The sequence below is a fragment of the Ailuropoda melanoleuca genome, chromosome 5 (assembly GCF_002007445.2).
Source record: "Ailuropoda melanoleuca isolate Jingjing chromosome 5, ASM200744v2, whole genome shotgun sequence".
In the NCBI taxonomy this organism is placed as follows: domain Eukaryota; kingdom Metazoa; phylum Chordata; class Mammalia; order Carnivora; family Ursidae; genus Ailuropoda; species Ailuropoda melanoleuca.
This window is the reverse complement of record NC_048222.1, coordinates 109,695,670-109,716,298: the sequence shown is the minus strand read 5'-3', so window position 1 is coordinate 109,716,298 and position 20,629 is coordinate 109,695,670. Positions and strand designations below refer to the sequence as shown.

At 39.4% G+C, this 20,629-nt stretch overlaps 1 protein-coding gene across 1 annotated transcript in view; it reads left to right on the top strand.

Moving 5' to 3' along the window:
- The window catches only part of SMAD1 (SMAD family member 1), a 73,324-nt gene extending 52,923 nt beyond the window's left edge, over positions 1-20,401 (top strand). The window contains exons 3-7 of the mRNA XM_011221023.3: positions 4,213-4,470; positions 6,899-7,015; positions 10,247-10,468; positions 15,635-15,891; positions 19,038-20,401. Of these exons, the coding sequence (XP_011219325.1) occupies positions 4,213-4,470; positions 6,899-7,015; positions 10,247-10,468; positions 15,635-15,891; positions 19,038-19,181 (998 nt within the window). The 3' untranslated portion in view covers positions 19,182-20,401. The remainder of the gene's footprint in view (positions 1-4,212; positions 4,471-6,898; positions 7,016-10,246; positions 10,469-15,634; positions 15,892-19,037) is intronic.
- The last annotated feature ends 228 nt before the right edge of the window (positions 20,402-20,629 follow it).

Below are 20,629 nucleotides of genomic sequence, written 5' to 3'. Positions count from 1 at the left end.
AACATAGATAGGAACTACAGAACATTCCTAAAAGGTGCCAAAGTAGACTTGAAGAAACCTTCCTAGGTTTTGAATAGGACATCTGAACATCATCAAGATATTCTTCCTAAGTTACTTTATAAATATATTTTGACCCCAGTACAAGTACCAAAATCTCTTTTTTCTGGAGGTAGACAAGGTGATAACTAAAGTTGATATGGAGGAGTAAGCATACAAGCGAACTTTGAAAGAGAAGAACTGTAAGGGGGACACTAGCCCTATCAGCTATTAAAACATATTATTAAGCCTCTATAATTAACACAGTGGTGGTGGAGCACCGACTAGAATAGAATGGAATGGAATGTCTAAACATAGACCCTAACATATATGGAACTTTATGAAAAAGGTGGTATGTCCAATCACTGAGGCAAAGATGGGCTTTTTAATAAATGGTGTTGGGGCAACTGGCCAACCATTTGGGAAAAGATAAAATTAGATCTGTTCCTCATGGTATAAATAAAACTGAGCTACAGATGGATCAGAGATCTAAGTAAAATAGGAAGCTTCATATGCACTGGAAGAATGCATGGGTGAATTCCTCCTTACAATCTGGGCGTAGGAGAAGCCTTTCTGTGACTCAAGATCCATATGCAATAAAGGAGAATGTTGATAAATTTGATTACCAAAAAAAAAAAAAGAGCTTTTTCACATAAGTAAAGTCAAAAGACAAATGACAGATTGTGATAAAATATTTGTAACATATAAAATAGCACAGGCTAAGATCTCTAATATGTATTTATATTTTTTAATGAAAAATGAAAAGACCAAAAAATGGGCAAAAGGCAAAAGCAGACCATTTGCAAAAGAATATATTAAAATGCCCCTGAAATGCAGATGATCAACTTTCACCATAAGAGAAACGTAAGTTAAATTGCACCAAAATACCATTTCTCACCCATCAGGTTGTCCAAAAAATCAAAATCTTGAGGCACCTCAGTGGCTCAGTCAGTTAAGCGTCCAGCTCTTGGCTTCGGCTCAGCTCAGAATCTCAGGGTCATGGGCAAAGGCCCTCATGGACTCCACGCTCAGCATGAGTCTGCTGAAGATTGTCTCTCTACCCTTACGCACCCCTCACTCTCTTGCTTTCTCTCTAAAATAAATAAAATCTCAAAAAAAAAAAAAAAGAAAAGAAATTCTTTTTTAACAAATCTTGACAAAATAGTCTGTCCTTGGGGCTGTGGGGGAAAAGTCACTCTCATACGTGGCCGGTAGCAATGCGAAATGGCACAACCCCCGTGAAGGGGTACTTGAGGATAACAAAGTTACATGTTCATTTTCACCCAGTATGGCCACTTCTGGGGACTGACCTGGAAGGTACTCCTTTAACAATACGACAATACGTGCGTAGGGCTATTCATTACAGTGTTACGTGTGATGGTAGAATATGGTAAACTGCCCAGACGTGGGAGATTGGTTGAAGAACCTTTGGTGCTGTATTACCTGTAAAAACAAATGAGGAGGATCTCTCTGAACTAGTAAGTTAATTGTAGGATATAGGTGAATAAAGCAAAAGTGCAAAAGAATATATAGAGTAGGCTACTTTCCTGTTTAGTGGTAAAGACAAAATAAGGAAGCACAGAAATTAAACACATCAGTTTAACTTTTTCATGAACACAGGAAGGATAAACCAGGGGATAAAAAGAAATTGATTATCTTCTGAGGAGGTTAGATGGCGGGACCGAGTAAACAAATTGTAATAGATATGTAATAAGATGCCACACGCGACATCGGATGAATCCTGCAGACATAGTGTTGAACCGAAGAAACCAGACACAAGAGTATTTATTATTCCATTTATATGAACACTTGTGCATTTTACTATAAATGTGTAATACCTCAATACATTTTTTTTAAGTTTATTAAAAGATACTTGTACCAGGGTGCCTGGCTGGCTCAGCCTGTAGTGTGGGACTCTTGATCTCAGGGTCATGAGTTCAAGCCCCATGCTGGGCGTGGAACCTACTTAAAAAAATAGAAGATACTTGTACCTATGTCAGCAGTGGCAAAATTCATCTTATTAATCAGAGGTTAATTAATAAAGTTAATAAATAATAAAATAAAAAAGTTAATAAATAAAAAAGTTATTTTTCTCAAGTTTATCTGTAGGGTGGTGCTTTGCTGTAGTTGGTGGTGCACTTCCCAGGTCATCTGCAAAAACTGGAGATGTCATCTGCGCTGTGCACTAAGGACAGCGCTGTGCCCTGGAGCCAGACCACCACAGCACACAACAGAGTTACTGCAGGAACACACGTGCCAAACATGAACTTGAGGTATAAGTTGCCTCCTGCTGCCACTGTTGTGTGTGAGCAATGAGAAGAAGCATATTCCCAGGTCTAAAATTATAGGCAATAGGAGTCGCTGAAATAGGGGCTCCAGTAAATAGAATGTATGTGTGTGTAGCGGGGCGGGGGGTCCTTTGAAGGGTCAGGATAGAGGATGGATTCCAGGTGTTGTCTGCATTTGAGGGCCAGGGCTTAGAGGCCAGTATTTACCCCCTTTTAAAGGCACTAATCAGAATTGAGACTATCGCTAGATTACCATGAAAGGCAAGTTGGAGAGTAGTAACTCAAGCTGCAGCAGCTAAAAGAAAAAGAATGTTTGATTGCATAGGTAATTCAAAGGTATTGTGCTATTTCGGAGACTCTGTTTATTTTGGAGTATAGGTTTCTGTTGACATTGGGGGAGCCTTTATGACAATTGGGAATTTTTTTCTTCTAAATAGTTTATATTTCGGGTGACTATTGAAAGGTAGAAGGAGGAATTATGCTTTTGATTACTTAATTTGTGTAGATTCCATCACTGTGCAGTAAAGGAAGTACATTTTTTATACTAAAAAAGATTTGTTTTTAAGGGATCAGTTAGTGGCGAATTTATTTCTACAGATTAGCAATTTAAGACTTAGCTTATGAGACCATTTAAGACCTTCAAAAACCCGTTTTTACTTAAAGACAATCTTTAGCTCATGAATAAGTGATAATCCTAAGTGTTCAGGGCACATTTTCCTGCAGAAGTGGTATAAGATATAGATAGATACCCTGGAAAGCCCTCAAAAATCTCCTTCATTCCTAATGTCACTAAATATTGTTTCTCTGGGAGAAGGTATTGTGAGATGTAACTCCCAACAACAGTAGCAGATTTTAAATCTCCTCTCTCCTCCATGCAGGTTTCCAAATGGGTGATTTTTCTAGCCAAGGCCGGGAGAGTAGTAGGGGTCCCGAGGGCCTTCATTCATGGGGAGGAGCTATCTGGAGACTGTGGTGGGGAGTTGAGGGTCTAACCCAGTTAAGGCTTGTTATCCAGCCCTTCACTTTGATTAGCATCTTATTTATGGTGGCTTTGCATCTAGAGGATTCTGGAGATTGCCCACCGTGCTAATTATTAACTCCTTAGGTTCTTGACAAACAGAGCTTTTAGGAATGGCTTGAGCTGTTTTCTTTCCTTCTCTAATGGTGTGTCTGTTTTTGGCCTTTATACCTTGAGTATCCAATTAGCAAAATGTGGATTGTATAACCTGTTTCTTCCTTTGCCTGTCAGGTAGTGCTGAGGACTACTGAGAAGTGGGTTAAATGCATTTAATATCCTCAGAGAAAAGATTTTTTGTGAAGTATGACTACTTGGACACAACATAAAGTCTGTCCCACAAAGCATCCTATTTTGTTTAATTAACTACCTTCATTGGCATTTGGATTTTATGCTGCTCACTGTATTTATCCTCTCAATGTTATTCAATGTCCCTCCTTTTGTTTTAGAGTTAATGTGTCAATTTAAAACATTTGTGGGGAATAACTCATACCATTCAGTGAGTATTAACTCTTTCATCGTTAACATCTTATCAACCAGAGCTGTGAACATGGAATTCTCGATGGTGGTATACGTTCTTAATTGTGTTTTGGTTTTTAGTGAATGAAAACATGAAGAATAGGGGAACCTTAATTTTTTTAACATAAGAGGTGTGTTGCAGACCTTCCTTGGGCATTTGGGGCTGCAGGTCTCGGGCATCAGTCACCCCCGATCTAAAGAGACTGTTTGTTAGGACATTGATTCCTCAGTGAAAAATGGCTTTGCGTTTGAATGATGCTTTTGAGTCAGCAGCAGGGCAGGGTTTATTGTGACATTAATACAGATTTTCACCATTTTCATGTTTGTCTCTCGCTTTTCTTTCCCTTTTTCCAGTTCTTCCTCCAGTGCTGGTTCCAAGACACAGCGAATATAATCCTCAGCACAGCCTCTTAGCTCAGTTCCGTAACTTAGGCCAAAATGAGCCTCACATGCCACTCAACGCCACTTTTCCGGATTCTTTCCAGCAACCCAACAGCCATCCGTTCCCTCACTCCCCCAGTAGCAGCTACCCCAACTCTCCTGGAAGCAGCAGTGGCACCTACCCGCACTCTCCCACCAGCTCAGACCCAGGAAGCCCTTTCCAGATGCCAGGTGGGTTGGAACGTTCCGGGACGTTTGGGTCAGGTAGACAGTGCAGCTGCAGGAGTCGGGGGGAAGCCGGGTGCACCTGCACGCAGAGAGCTCTTCAGCTCTGCTCCATGGCGCTCTGCTCTCAGATGTCCTGTTTTATTTGTCAGGCACAGAAGCTTGAATAAGTTTTATTTTTGATTTTGAAGGGTTTTGAAACAGCTGCATCCTTCTGGGAGTGGCCTAATTGTTATAGTCTCTGCTCTTGAAAAAAGAGAGAAAGAGAAAAATAATGTGTTGTACACATTTGCTGTACACGGGAAGGAAAAAACCCTGTTGTAAGTGCAACCTCAGAAAAGATATTTCCTGAGGGATCACAACCCCCTACTTAATTAAATTCATTTAAATGGTGATGTAATCCCAAGAAACATATACTTTAGCAACAAAGGAAATGCAGCAGTAGTACTGGAGACCATCTGCTTGTTTAACTTAGCAAAGACAAAAACAATTATCCTCCTTTTTAAGATTTAACTGATGGTGTAATGTTTATCAAAATAAATGATCAATTAGGACATTGTATTTTTCAAATTACAGGTTGGTAAGCAAGCATCTCACAAAAAATGATTAGTGCCAAATTTCTTGCCAGTAGACTTCAAGAAGGATGCTGTACACCAAGATGTACTCAACATTGATTAACACTTCTAGAAGGGATATGGGCGGGGAGGTCTGTTTATTAGGCCACTTGAAATGTTTTAAAGTAAATGTGGATTTGGCAACAGTGCTGGTATGTCCTCAGAAATTGAAAAGTGGTCCCCACTTGATAATGCTGTCTTTTATTTCTATATTTATTACTTCTTTTGGTTTTGAGCCTTTTATTTTACATTGTTTTGTCTCTCAGTCCACAACTGTTGAGGATGAGGCAGGGCAGCAGGGGTATAGATGAGTTTAAAAATCAAACTAAGAATCATCTGATGATTTCCTATTCACCCCACTCTCTCCCAGACCCATTGGGTTTGATGAACAGGTAAGTGGTGAAGAGACAGTTTCAGAAGCTTTTGAGCAGTGGCAAAGCCGGGGTGGGCCCAGGAGTGAAAAGCTGGCAGATTATTGCTTGAGTTTACACTTTGTCCCCGGCTGTGCAGGATTAAGGCTGCAGGCCAAGTAAAGGAAATGTGGGAAAGAGAAAGCCGCCAGGCGTGGGAGGAGGCACTTGTGGGGATAGTAGAGTGCCCCCCATCGCTATCTGCTGGTCTCGCCCAGTGGTGCTGATGCCGTAGGTTGCTGAGGAAATTCTCACCAGCTCGTTTGCAGAAATTGATTGGATTGGGTCTCAGAGGATGCTCTCTGTCTTCATTCCTGGCTGGAAGGAAAGCAGAGTCAGTGTTACAGCTGCAGGGAAGAAGCTGAGTTAAAAGAAGCTGGAGAAGGGGTGACAGAAGCATCCAGATAAGGTCCCCCTGGTCCCGTCTGTGTGCTGTGAGGCCTTGCTTGTTGGCAGCGAGGCGGTGGGAGTTCTGGGTTGTGATTCAGCTGGAGAGTCCGTCTTGGAAATCTCTGAAAAGCCGCGAATGAGCGGCAGTATTGGCCATTTGTATTCCACAGTTGCCGAGTGACCTCGGCTACTCATCCAGGCTATTCATGGTTCCCTAAGGCAGAGCTTTGTTCCCTGCTGTGTCAGGTGTGCTTAGATGGGGTCCTGATAGCCAGTGAGGAACTTGCTTTCACAAAGGATTATTTGTGGGCATCCCATAACCCCTTATTTTATTTAGGAAAACACAAGACCCATATTCATGTTCTTTGTTTCACAAGTCATGCTGTTTGCCTCTTATTGCCATCTGGCTCGGAGCTTTCTAGAAGAACATATGTAAATTCTGAAATAGAAGATAGCTGTGATAACTGATGATTATTCTGCAACTAGGGGTTTTAAAACTAGTGATTATTTAAATAGGTAGAGAGAAGGTAGTCCTAACAGCACTTGAAGTCAGGAGAAATGAACAGTTGAAGTTAGTAAATTGGCTGTAATGAAAGTCAGTTGGTAAATTCCTGCGAGCTTATGGGTTTAATGGAAGAAGCTCTTTTTCTTAAATCGTATGTAGCATTCAAAGGCCTTCCATCCACCAGTGAAACTCTGAAATGCAGAGGTCCTCGCAGAGTGGATTGTATGAAAGGGTGTTTAAGTGCTCCTCTGATCATTTTCAGAGAGCCTGAGCCTGGCTAGGCAGACAGCTGCTGGAACTGGCAGCGAGTTCCCCTGGACCCTCACTGCAGTTGTACCAGATGATGTGTGGTAGTCCCTTTCAGAAGGTGTACACCCGGTTCAGTGTCTGTAGCAGCCATTTTCTGACGGGGAGGTTGAAATGGGCAATTCAATCTCAAGAATTTCACAGAATATATGTTTTAAGTGTGTGTGTTTATTTAAGGAGAAAGAAATTGTTTTCTTTAAACTTTGTAGCTGATACTCCCCCACCTGCTTACCTGCCTCCCGAGGACCCCATGACCCAGGATGGCTCTCAGCCAATGGACACAAATATGATGGCACCTTCCCTGCCCTCAGAAATCAACAGAGGAGGTAAAATGCTTTGCTGTTTATTCCCTTTTTAGTGTCTAAAGTTTATCTGTCCAAATGTTACTTTCTCTCACAAATGTTTATTTTTTTTTTTAAAGATTTTATTTATTTATTTGACAGAGATAGAGACAGCCAGCGAGAGAGGGAACACAAGCAGAGGGAGTGGGAGAGGAAGAAGCAGGCTCATAGCGGAGGAGCCTGATGTGGGGCTCGATCCCACAACACCGGGATCATGCCCTGAGCCGAAGGCAGACGCCTAACTGCTGTGCCACCCAGGCGCCCCCTCACAAATGTTTATTAGTCTATAAAAAGATAGCTATTGGAGAAAGAGCCCAATAAGAGAAGCTAGGTAGAATTTTTTGGATTACAAGTAAGTCTTTTCATATGAAGAACGAACACAGTGACTTAACTAAGGAAGGCCTAAGTATAATTGTGCAGTTGTCTGTTGAGAGCCCAATACTTAATAATTTTGAATTGGTGATAAAAGAATATTTTTAAGTGAAGGACAGAGGGGTGGTAAGAAGCAATGAGCATAACATTACCGAAGTGGAGTTGTCACTGGAGATCTCCAGAATTAGAAGTTTATATAACAAGGCTTTCCAAAGGTTCTTTTGTTGTTAGGATAGCTATTCATAAATATAATGATTTTCCAGCCCTCATCCATATACAGCTGCAGCTGGAACAAACTAATAACATTTGTTTCTTTCTTGCTATATTTTTTCTAACCTTGTTACAGAAAGGGGCCGAGGCACAGGTTTTTCCTGTTCTCACCTGGAAGAACATATGCAGAACCTCTAAGCAGGATGGAGCATTTCTTTCCCTTTGTGGTAGAGGGTGGGTGCATTTCCAGCCCTGTCGTACCGCCGGCAGTGACTGAGGGGAGAATGCCATCGTTGTGCACTGGCCAGTGGAGTGGGCCCTCCCGAGCAGAGAACTCGGGTCAGTGAGTGCCGGGAGAATCCCTGAGCACCTTGGGAGGTCATGACCACGGTGTTGAAGAAAACTGTTCCCAAACCTCTCATGGAAGAAAGTGCTTCCCTGGTGCCACGTGGCATGGACCATTCAATATGTATACATTTCATGCAAATTGAATTACAGTGTAGCGTCATCACTCAGTGTGTCTCATTTCATTCTTACTACTTTTTATTAAAATGGGAGATACCTCAGACTTTGTCAGAGGTGCTTACATTTTTTAAGTTCCTAAATTTTAACGGTAAACTCAAAGAACCTTTCTTAGATATGCAGTGTATAAATTGGAATGTACACCTTTTTAATCCATAAAATATTTTTACATCTGTTTTATTGGCTCTGTATTTTATGGTTCCTCATAATCTCTCGAACAACCTTCCAAACATAATTATCAACCAAAAAATAAAAATGTTGGTTGTGGCGGGGGGGGGGGGGGGGGGGAAGAAACAACTCCTGTCTCACATATCTTTGGAGTTTGTGTTTCGGGAACAGGACAGCAGGAGAGGATGGGCACGGCACCTCTGTCCAGCAAGGACCTTGTAGCTATTGTGGTTAAGCCTAAAATGTCTGATTTCAGGAAATAGGCCTTTAAAAATTGCTATAAATTTTTTCCTTTAAATAGCTTTTTGAAATTTCCCTGTTAGAATAAGTTTACAGTTAATATCTTCATGAGGAAGGAATGTTGGCCGCTCTGTTACTGTTTTACCTTTGGTGGTTTTCCTAAAGCAGGAGTCAGCACACTGCAACCGCAGACCAATTCAGCCTGCTGCCTGTTTTTGTAAATAAATTTTTATGGGAGCGCAGCTACGCCCATTACATATTATCTGTGGCAGCTTCGGCACTACGAGGGCACAGTTGAATAGTTACAGTGGAGACCATAGGGCCCACAAAATCTTTCTGGTCTTTTACAGAGAAAAATGTGTCATCCTCTGACCTAAATGAATAGTATCTTGAACAATCCCGATAGCTTATTAAAGCCTTCTCTAATGATGTCGCAGCCGCCTTTTAATAAAGATTTGGCACTAGGTAAATCACTAAAATTTTGCTCTTTGAAATACAGCAAATTGACCTGGGATAGTTGCTCAGCAGAGAAGATAGTGTACGCCTGTATTCGGCTCACCTGCTTCAGTGTATGGAACAGCTAACATATGCGTGGGTTTTTTAAATGATCGTTTTCTTTGTTTTCTTTACCGAATTCTAAGGTTAAGTGCATTGTGATATCTGTGGATGTTGATGTTAAGAAGACAGAAGTACTGCTTCCTAAGCAGTTACCGCTTATGCCTCTAATGTGGATATTCTTTCTCTTTTTACGACTGTACACTCAGGACCTCATAAACCTCAGATCATTACGTATTGGCATCCTGGGCATACATGGTTTGTATTCCTGGAATCTCTAAAGCAGCGGTGTAAGAGGTTTTACTACAGAAGGAACTTATCTTTAGAACCTTTTAGTTGCAAATGTTTAGAAGCATGTTCTGTTTGGAGATTTGTTAGTCTTAAGAGATTTGACTTAACAAGCTGCATCCTGTCAGTAAAGTTGGGTAATTTCCATTGTTGGCCCATTCTGGGAATGGAGAGACAAAACACACCTGCTCTGCATGACTTAAAGCAAATATAAGGAAGTTAGCATGAAATCTGGATGAGAGAGATATGATTCATTCTGTAAAAATGGCCAGCTGGCAAGATTTCTTCCTGCGTTTGAGGACCGGAGCCGAGCTGTGGCTGTGATAGTTATTGGCAGCTGAATGTGAAGCAAGGGAACTTCTTATCAATAATTAGAAACTGATTTTCATTGCTTTGAAAAAGCCTAGGCCTACAAAGGCTTTGTTGAAAGTCACCCTTTTTCTGCCAGCACCTTTGGCACATTTCCTGTCCTCTATTGTGCTCTTCCCATTTGTTTTTCACTTGCCACTTGTATTTCTTTAGATGGGGAGCCAGCGTCTGTGGCGGGGGTGCCTTCCATTCTGGCCTATGGCAGAACAAGCGTACTGTGAGTGTTCAGCAAATGCTCTTGGTATGCTTGCTTCACCAGCGTTTTGCTGATCTGATAGTAATTGGAGAAAATTATTTTCCAATTATAGGGGAATGTCACACTTGGTAAGGAGGGCCTGTTTCAGATGTCGGCGAGAAACCGTGTACAGTGTAATGGCACTTGCTTTTCCATATCTTCATTCCATGCTCCTGAGCCAACGTCACAGCACAGTTTCAGGTTTTGAGAGCCTGAGGCACTAACGCAAGTTGACTGTAGGCTTTTCTTTCTTACAGATGTTCAGGCGGTTGCTTATGAGGAACCAAAACACTGGTGCTCTATTGTCTACTATGAGCTCAATAATCGTGTGGGCGAAGCGTTCCATGCCTCCTCCACGAGCGTGTTGGTGGATGGTTTCACCGATCCTTCCAACAATAAGAACCGTTTCTGCCTTGGGCTGCTCTCCAACGTTAACCGGAATTCCACTATTGAAAACACAAGGCGGCACATTGGAAAAGGTGAGTTTGCGCTTGAAGCTCTCTCAGATGTTTGTCCGCTGTGTCCCCGCCCCCCTAGACCTGGCTTAGTTGTTCCTGGAGCAGACGCGTGTGGCAAACACCAGGTAGTAAACACTGGCTCCAGTTCGTCAATATTTTCTCAGCTTCTATTATCGGGACGTTACTCACTTTGCAGCCAGCAGCTTTTGTGGTGTGCCGCCTCCACGGAGTTGATGTTAATGAGCTGAAGTGGTGATTTGGGGAGCACTATTCTATGTCACAGGTTGCTGCAGAATTAAAGCAGCTGTTAGAAGGTGGCTTACAACCTAACACTAAACGCAGGTTAAGACAAGTAAACCTAACGTGTTTCACGTGAGTACCATAACTCGCAGGGAAAAAGAAAGAGCGAACCAATCCAGAATAACTTAGGAATATCATGTTTGGCTTTTTCTCTTCAGTCTGGGCTCGCTAGGGTAGAGCACTTGCAAATGAACCCTGAACCTTTTAAGCAGACTTGATTATCTAGTAGCAGTGTAAATGAAACAGTCATGAAACTTTGACACAGAAGATGAAGCAAATGATTGAGTGTGTGGATGTTGCTGAGAGCCTGGCTTTTGACTGTGGAATAAGAAACATGCAGGTGTGGAGGAGGGCAAAAGAGAAACCCTATGGAGGCATCAGGGTGAAATGATGATTTAATAATACGTGTACGTATGTGTGAACATGTTGATGTTCTTGTGGGTGTGTGTGCGTGCATAGGTAGGTGTGCTCAAACATGCATGTAGTTTCTGATCTGTCTGCTGAAAGGGCCAACAGGCTAAGACGCCCAGGAGCGGTAAGCACATCTGGTGCATGGCTCCTCGTTTCTAACACCCCTTCCCACTGAGAGGATGGAGAAGGCTCACTGGGAAATGCAGAGTGAGTGCGAGAGTTGGGAAGTCATCATTTTGTGGCCATCAGTCAGGAATCCTCAGTGGATGCTAAACAGAATTTTTTTCGAGAATCAGGATATTTGCATGGTCTCACAGTGTTTCCTCACAGACGGCCTATGAGTTATAAGGGAGAATAAAAATCAGTATTATACAGTGGAGACATGGACAGCATCTTGACTGGGAGATCAGAATTATCACCACCAGTGAGAGACAGATGGATCTCATACGGCACCAGATGTGGTGCCCTGGGAAGGAAGTGGCATCACCTATGCAGAATTCCAGTCGAGAATCTCGTCAGCGAGGAAGCTTCACACACAATTAAAATTCTATTAAAAAGGGTGAGGAGGAACTGTATTCTTCCAAAATATCAATGTCAGAAGACAAAGGTGTGAAAATGTTCCACATTGAAAGAGATTAAAGAGCTATGACAGCTGTGTAATAAGCTGACCCTGAACATGGTCTGTCCCAGAAAAGGGGAAAAAATACCACAGAGGACCTTACTGGGGTCAGCAAGCATAGTTAGAACATGAGTGATAGATTAGATAAGAGTATTATATCAATGTTACATGCACGGGCATTGCTAACTGCACTGTGGCTACATAAGAGAATATGCCTAGTCTTAGGAAATACACACATACATGTATATATATAAAGATATCTACATCTAAAATCCTGTGTCAGAATATACAGAGATATATGCATATACATGTATATATGTGTGGATGTGTATATATGAATGCATGTGAGGGTGTGTATGAAAGCATAGAGGGGAAGGAGGTGCAAATGATCAGACATATGGAATAAATTGTCACAATAGATGAATCAGGATAGTGGTTTATATGAGCGTTCTTTGTTCTGTTTTTCTTGGCTGTTCTGTAAGTTTGAAATTATTTCCATAGTAAACCTTTTTAAAAAATGACCTATAAAATTTAGAACAGTAGACCAAATTAAGTGGTTATTTAACAAATGTTTCAAAGGCATTTGAGATAAAAGTTCAACATGTGATCCTAAAAAAAAAACCTCCTATGACAGGAATTAATATGACTAAGGGGGAAAAAAACAAACCCTGAACTACACATTAGATGATGAAATGGTAGAACCTAGCTTCATAACATATAGATATATAGGGTCTGTAAACCCTGAAAATTGTGCATAAACAAAATTGTGTGTACATTTGAGTTGGAGGGATATATTTTTCATTAAGTTCTAAAGTTGACCACTACCCCAAAGTACTAAAAAGCCATTGCACTCTGGAACATTTCTATTAAAATTTAGGAAGAGGGGCGTCAGGGTGGCTCAGTTGACAAAAGCGTCTGATCTCAGCTCAGGTCTCGATCTGTCCTTAGGGTCATGAGTTCAAGCCTCACATTGGGCTCCATGCCACGTGTGGAGCCTACTTAAAAAAAAATTAGGAAGAAAATAAGGATTCTGGGAATGCTGTTATTTAAAATTGTTTCAGATGCCTTGACTAGTGTATTCAAATGTAGAGTTGCCGATAATGGAAATAAGCCAAAATTATTATTGCAGATGATGTGATTAACTAATTGATAATATTCTTGGGATAGATTCTTGAAGTGAAATTGGTAGGTCAAAAGCTCTTGATATATTATGCCAAACTACTTTCCAGAAAGCTTTTATTAATTTCTACTTGTACCATAAGTCTGTGTATGAGTGCCTTTCCATGTTAGTATTACTGACGTAAGTAATATTGACCATGGTAATATTTATGGTCATTGCGTTTATTCAAAAGTTATGGTTGTTTATCTAGAAATTTTCAAAGAATTTATTTTTAGAAATTATATGCCAGTTTTCTTTAATCTGGCAATAATCAGTTAGAAAATATAGTTGGGGGGGGCACCTGGGTGGCACAGTGGTTAAGCGTCTGCCTTCGGCTCAGGGCATGATCCTGGCATTGTGGGATCGAGCCCCACATCAGGCTCCTCTGCTAGGAGCCTGCTTCTCCCTCTCCCACTCCCCCTGCTTGTGTTCCCTCTCTCGCTGGCTGTCTCTATCTCTGTCGAATAAATAAATAAAATCTTTAAAAAAAGAAAAAAGAAAATATAGTGGGGGGGACTCAGATTTCCAATAGCAACAGATAATGTAATTTTTTGGAAATAATCTGAATCAGCAATATATGAGAATTATGTAAAGAAAACCAAATTTTACTGAAAGAAAATTGAGATACATAAATAAGCAGTCGGTGTTCCTAAAAGAGAAGGCTTAATATTCTGAGGCTATTTTAAGGATGTCTGTTCTTCCTAATTTCAGTTTATGGTTTAAAACAATCCATGCCAGAATCACAATGTGTTATTTATTTTTTTTTTTTTGAAAGTTGGAAAACATGTTCTGATACTACCTGGCAGGATAAACAAGTGAAAATAGCTAAATTTTTTAATGGACGAGTAAAGAAAAAATTCTTGATGTTAGGTTAATTAAATATTATGAAACTACAATTAAATCAGGGTGTAGACAAAATGGTAGAATAAATCAAACTCAGACTATATTGCATTTCAAAATAAATGTATGTTAAGTGAAGCATAACAAATCAGTAGTCTTCTAGTGGTCCTGTAGTAACAACTTTAGCTTTTAGGTGAGGCTGTTGGGAGAAACCCTGACCTCATTTCATATATGCAAATAGATTAATGAATTGAATTTTTTTGTAATGGCAAGCTATTAAGAAACTAGAAGAAAATACATTTGATCAGAGAGGTAGAAATTTTCTAAGCATAAAAAGCAATAGAAAAGATCACTAGAGATTTGACTACTCAAAGCTTTCAAACTTCTGTAGATTAAAAAAAATACAAAGGACTAATGGGGAAACAAGTAGGAAATAAATTATATCTTACACGGAGCTCATAAAAAAAACAATAAAAATAGTAGAACTCCAGTGGAATAAATAGGTAAGAAATAGGAACAGTAAGTTCATAAGAGAAACACAGACGGCTAATAAACATATGAGAGCATATCCAGTCTCACATGCAAATTAAAACAATATTGTTTTTCAGCTATAATTTATTTTAATTTATTTGTTTTTGTCTTAAGCTCAGTCAGTCCTGGCACAGGCAAAACGAGAAAGGCACTCTTACACTGCTGGTAGGGTGTAAATTGATACAAGCATTCTGGAAAGTCGTTTGGCAGAGTGAATCAAGAGCCTTCGATCCAGTGATTTAACTTCCAGGAATCTCTCCTGAGGATATTATCAAAACTTATCCAGAGACATTTATCCTGGCATTGTTATAACAGAAAATTAGTGTCAATACTATGGTCCAGTAATGGGAGAATCGCTCAAGTGAATTGTCGTGTCCATATAATCATGTAGATACTTTAAATGTTTGCAGAGAAAGTTTAATAATACTCAAAACCTGCAGTCCAGCGCGTCCAACTATTAAGTTATTGCCTCTGTGTCACTAAACATGTGATATTTTCTGCTTCTTTATATTTTGTTTTGCTTCCTAAATGTTCAAAAATGAAAATTCCTCGTTTTTATAATCAAGAAAAAAAGTAAACACACACACACTCTAAAATTGTTTTCTCTACATCAGGAAGGAAAATTGAGCTTCTGTTCCAGCAGCTCTTTAATTGTTACAGAAGTCTTAGCCATTGTGTGTACATATAAACACAACACATAATTTTTCGGATTGGATTGGAGACAATAGTTTTAGCATCAGCTGAGGCATGCCGGAGTTACCTGCAAGGTAGATGGTTTAAATCTGCATGGGACGGGACTCTGTTTGCTGCACGGCCTATAATAAAGTAATCTCCCTTAATAGTGTAGGGCTTTGTCAGAAAGCTCCCCCCCCACGCACACTTTCCTTTTTTTAAAGGCTGGGTAGGATCAATTTCCTACACTCCTGGCACTCTACGATGTCACAGGAAGACGTTCGGAGCAGATGGTAGTTCGGGGAAATCAGATTGCACACAGTATGAGATTATTTTTATAATTATTTTCCCCTGGACCGTACATCTTATAGCTCTCAGCACTTCTTCCTCCACCTCTGGTTTTCTAGTCCTTTTACTTATCCTGACCTCCTTTCTTTGTTATATTATTTCCTAGAAACCTTTTAGACATACATGTTAACAAAAGAACGTCATATAAACTAATACGGTTAACTAAGATTTTATCATGTGTGCAAGATTTGGAGAGTATCTAATCAGCCAGTTTAAATCCATGCAAATTTGTATATTGAAGATACACAGATGCTGTTCAGCTATGAAAAATGGTACTGAAGACATTGCGTGCGTTGTCGTCCTACAGGAGTGCATCTCTACTATGTTGGCGGGGAAGTGTATGCCGAATGCCTCAGCGACAGCAGCATCTTCGTGCAAAGTCGGAACTGCAACTACCATCATGGATTTCACCCCACTACTGTTTGCAAGATCCCTAGTGGGTGCAGTCTGAAAATTTTTAATAACCAAGAATTCGCTCAGTTATTGGCACAGTCTGTGAACCACGGCTTCGAGACCGTCTATGAGCTCACTAAAATGTGCACTATCCGCATGAGCTTTGTAAAGGTAAGTGAGCTCCTATTCCTCTGGTTGGGGTTTGACACCCTTCCTGCGCTTCCTCTGAATATATAAATCTCTATCTTCTTGATACGTGTGCACAGAAGCCAACTTATTACCTAGGCATTTTTAACCTTTAGTTAGGATGTCAGTTAGTAAGAGATAATAATTAGAATTATAGGCGTGTTTATATTAAATGTCAACAGTGTAGGAGGCTTGAATAACTTTTTCCTGTTCGAATAAGCACTATTTTAACTATTGTAGTACCAGAAGAAAATGTTTTGTTATATATTTAACATATATAATTTAAATGCATGGTTTTCTTAAGAGATCAATTCAGTAAACACCCCCCCTTCCTTTTCATTCTGTGTTTTTAGTACCTTTTTGATGGTAACACTTGTTGCTTTTGTTTCAACAATAAACAAGTGATCTTTTTGTAAATAAACATTTATCACACTGGGGTTTATTTTTGATTGGTCAGGGTTTTTTTAATGCTTTCAGTAAAACCTCATCGTTGTCTTATAATTCAAAGATTAACAAGACCCTAGCCCACAGATCAGTAGATGCCTTAGTTCTAAGATTATTGGTACGGTTGAGGGGAGAAAGTTAAAGACATTGCTCACGGTAATTGATCTCTTTTCTGACTTCTCTCCTGTCTCTTGAAATAAAAAGTTTTAAGATGTCATTGAAATGTAAAAAAATTAAATACCTGATTAGATTTCATGAGTTGTAACTTATTCTAGTGACTGACTTGTCTCTGAATTCTCAAAGATAAATTTTCATCCTCTGTTACCTTGAGAAACAGAACTAATTATGTATTTGGGTGAGGCAATCACCTTTTATGTCCTCTCTTCAGAAGCTCACCTAACTTGTTGTTAAACCTGTTTTGTAATGTATGTGTTACAGAGGGTAATTTTGGAACCTTACTTTGTTAATCATCTTTTAGATCAAAGACACCTTTTCCTGAGTATCATTTTTTTCTTATTTCTTTGAATCATATTAGCAGATTTTGACTGTGTTCTCTTAATGTTTTCTCAAAACATTATCCACCAGTTCTTTGTGGCTGAGTCTGGTGCCTTTTTAGTATTAAAGGAGGTTTTTTTAACCTTTTAAAGAGGTTGACCAATATGCTATGAACCTATGAGACTACAAAGATCTTTCTCATCCACAGCTGACATTCACTGTTTAATTTTTGACTTTGCAGTTTGGCTAAAATGAATTTTAAAATGAGGACAGTAACTTGCCAGCAGTGCTTTTCGTTTTTTGTTTTTCTGGTATGGAGGAAAGAATACCTGTTAAGAGTCAAGAGACCCAGGTTCTAGTTTTAGCTGCCATTTTTACTGTGCGATTAAGGCACAGGGATCCTTTGCTGGTCCTTATGATCGTCATCTTTAAAATGGGTGGATGGAGTTGGGGACTGTGGCATTACCGACGTCCCTTGGAGAGTCTACTATTATTGAAGGACCACTCGAGAAGAATTTATGATTCTACTGCTCCATCTGGCTTTCTCCTCAAGCTCATTTCATATTGATTACCCAATTTTAATGGTTTTACTTTTATACATTTTTAATTATTTACTTTTACACAAGTAAAAACAGACTTTACACTAATCAAAAGTGTTTATGATACAAGGATATGCATTAAAAATGTATTAGATTTCATTCATTCCGCAAATATTTTTAGCACTATTCCAGAGAATTAATGCAAAGATGAAAAAGCACCAAATGTCTCTAGGTTCACCATGCTAATGGCCTAGTATATGTTTAATTATAAAATAACGTGATATGTACTGGAACGGAGGGTAATATGAGATATAATGAACGTAGCTGGGAAGCTGGATTTAGAGTTAAGGGTAAACAAGTTTTGTTTTAAAACTCCTGCTGACGTGATAAAGGGCAGCTGCTTATCATACGTTTGCAACAACAACAACAAAAATTTGTAGTGTTTGTAGAGTATTGTTCTTTATTATCATAAGGATTGCGTATCTTGCCCTGTCACACTTAGCATCTTAGAGGAATGATATAGAACATTTTACTAACAGTAATACCCAGTCTTGTGCTATTTTTGAAGATGGTCATTTTGGACTTCGAAGCACACATTTTATAAATTATTTGCACAGTAAACTCCCCATATATCTGGAAAATCCAAGTCAGTTCAGCTGAACAAATATCTTTAGGGTTTCCACTTTGTGCCAGTCACTCTTCTAGGTGTTTGAGATCAAAGATAAGTAATATCTGGTCCCTGCCTTCAAAGAACCTACTATCTAAAGGAGGAAACGTGCACACAAACCTTTAAATTAAAGGTAGCAATGTACTGATGGACAAATGCATGGATAAGTATACTTATGCAGTTCGTGTATCACAACTTTTTCCTGAAAGTTCTGAAATTGATATGTAGTATTTGAAATTCCTGGAGTAGGTAGGTGTCAGGTATAAATAGAACCTAGCCTTCTCTGACATTGCTCACGAAGCAAGAGTTTATCACATCTTTATATTCCATTGCCCACCACACCAATGAGTTTTTTGATCTTTGCAGTTGTACGATTACCTTTCTCTTTTGCAACTTTAGTGTCCCAGTTCAGTAATACTGAAGATGTCCGGCAAACTACCTTCTTGTACGAATGTATAACGGAATCTCTTGATTCAAAGCAATGATTAGGTGTCAGTAATCACTTTTTGGATATGTATGTGCTTCTGCCAATTTGCTTCGAGATCGAAAGATCAAGAGCTCTTGTGTTGATAGGAGGACCATCAGTGACTGAGTGGGCAAGAAGCAGAATGTCAGTTTGTCTAACATAACATTTTCCTTCTTTTCTTGGTGATAAAATGAGAATTTAATATCTGTTATAATACTATCAGTAATATAGTGGGCAATGAAAATGAAAATTAAAAAGTGCCTTCGTTAAAACAGCCTTATAATGTATTTTGAAACTTCCATTCCCCAAGACCAGTACTTCTGAAGCAGGAATGTGCAGAGGGACCTTAGGGAGCCTTGAACGCACCCACCCCCGAAACTGCCTGCCAAATTGTGTGTGTGTGTGTGTGCGCACAAGCATCCATGTCTTTAATCAGCATGTCTGGTTATGAGAACTCTTCTTACTTAAAAGTTTAACCTCGGAGTTCAGCAAGTTAAATGACCTGCCATGTGTCTTCTAGGGTTGGGGAGCAGAATACCACCGCCAGGATGTTACTAGCACCCCCTGCTGGATTGAGATCCACCTGCATGGCCCCCTCCAGTGGCTGGATAAAGTTCTTACTCAGATGGGTTCACCTCACAATCCTATTTCATCTGTGTCTTAAACGGCCTCAGGCTTCTGCCTCTTGAAAACTGTTGAGCCTTGCATGTACTTGAAGGATGGATGAGTCAGACATGATCGAGAACTGACAAAGGAGCCTTGATAATACTTGACCTCTGTGACCAACTGTTGGATTCAGAAATAAAAACACTTTGGTAACATACTGTCGATATCAAGAACCTGTTTAGTTTACATTGTGACGTTCTATGGCAAAATCAACTAAAATGCATACTTTTAGCAGGACTTCATGTATAGTTAAAGGAGAGATGGCCAAGCCAGGGACAAATTATCTATTGGAGAAACGGTCCTAAGAGATTCTTTTGTGTTTGGCACTTTAAGGTCATCGTTTGGCAAAAGTTTAGCATTAATAATCTCTCTGAAGTGTGTTTCTATCAGGTTTAGAACCCATGTTGAGTCTTCTTTTCATGGGTTTTCATAATATTTTAAAACTATTTGTTTAGTAACGGTTTTTGTTTGTTTTTTAAGTAAAGTTTAATCTTGATGATATACATAGTAATCTTTCTAAAATTGTATGCTGACCATACTGCTGTCAGAATAATGTTCGGCATATGCTCTTTGCTAAATACATATGTACAGAATATTTGGAAGTTAAGAATTGATTCGACTAGTGGATTTAGGAGTATTTGAGGGGGTTGGGGGAGAGGGAAATGACAACTGCAAATGTAGAATATACTGTAAAGAGTCAGTTTGTTGCTTTCAAGAAACAAACTGATGTCTGAATTTTGCTGTGTTTCAATTTTTTAGAGATTTTATCCTACTTCTTCTTCTTTTTTTTTTTTTTTTTCCGTATCTTCTATCCCTTCCTCTCCAAAAAGCAGTTATGCAGCTGGTTAATTCATGTAACTGTGAGAGCAAATGAGTAATTCCTGCCACTCTGAAATCGACTGCCTGTATGTTTCAATACCAATTGTATGGAGTGCTTGATGTAGTAAGCAGTCTCTGTGGAGTTTACCGAAATAGGCTTTAATTTTCAAGTGAATTGTTTGCCAAACCTAGTAACTGTTAAATATTTGGAGGATTTAAAGAACATCCCTGTTTAAATCCATTTCAGACTTTTTAAATTTTTTTGTACTATGTTTGGTTTTATTTTTCTTCTGCTAATCTTTTATATTCACTTACGCTCTCGTACATTGAGTACTTTTATTCCAAAACTAGTGGGTTTTCTCTACTGGAAATTTTCAATAAACCTGTCATTATTGCTTACTTTGATTAAAACTTTGTTGTTTCCTTCCTGAATTCACACACTAGATTTTAGAAATAATAAGATTCACTACTCTTTTGAGAGATTTTTCTCAAATATTCCTTGCCAAACGTAACAAACTAAATTACTAACATAACACAGAGACAGGGAAACTGAATCGTGAAGAGAGCAGAGTCCCCTTAAATCACAAAAGAAAGGACACGTGGAACTTTGGAAATTTAGAAACAGCC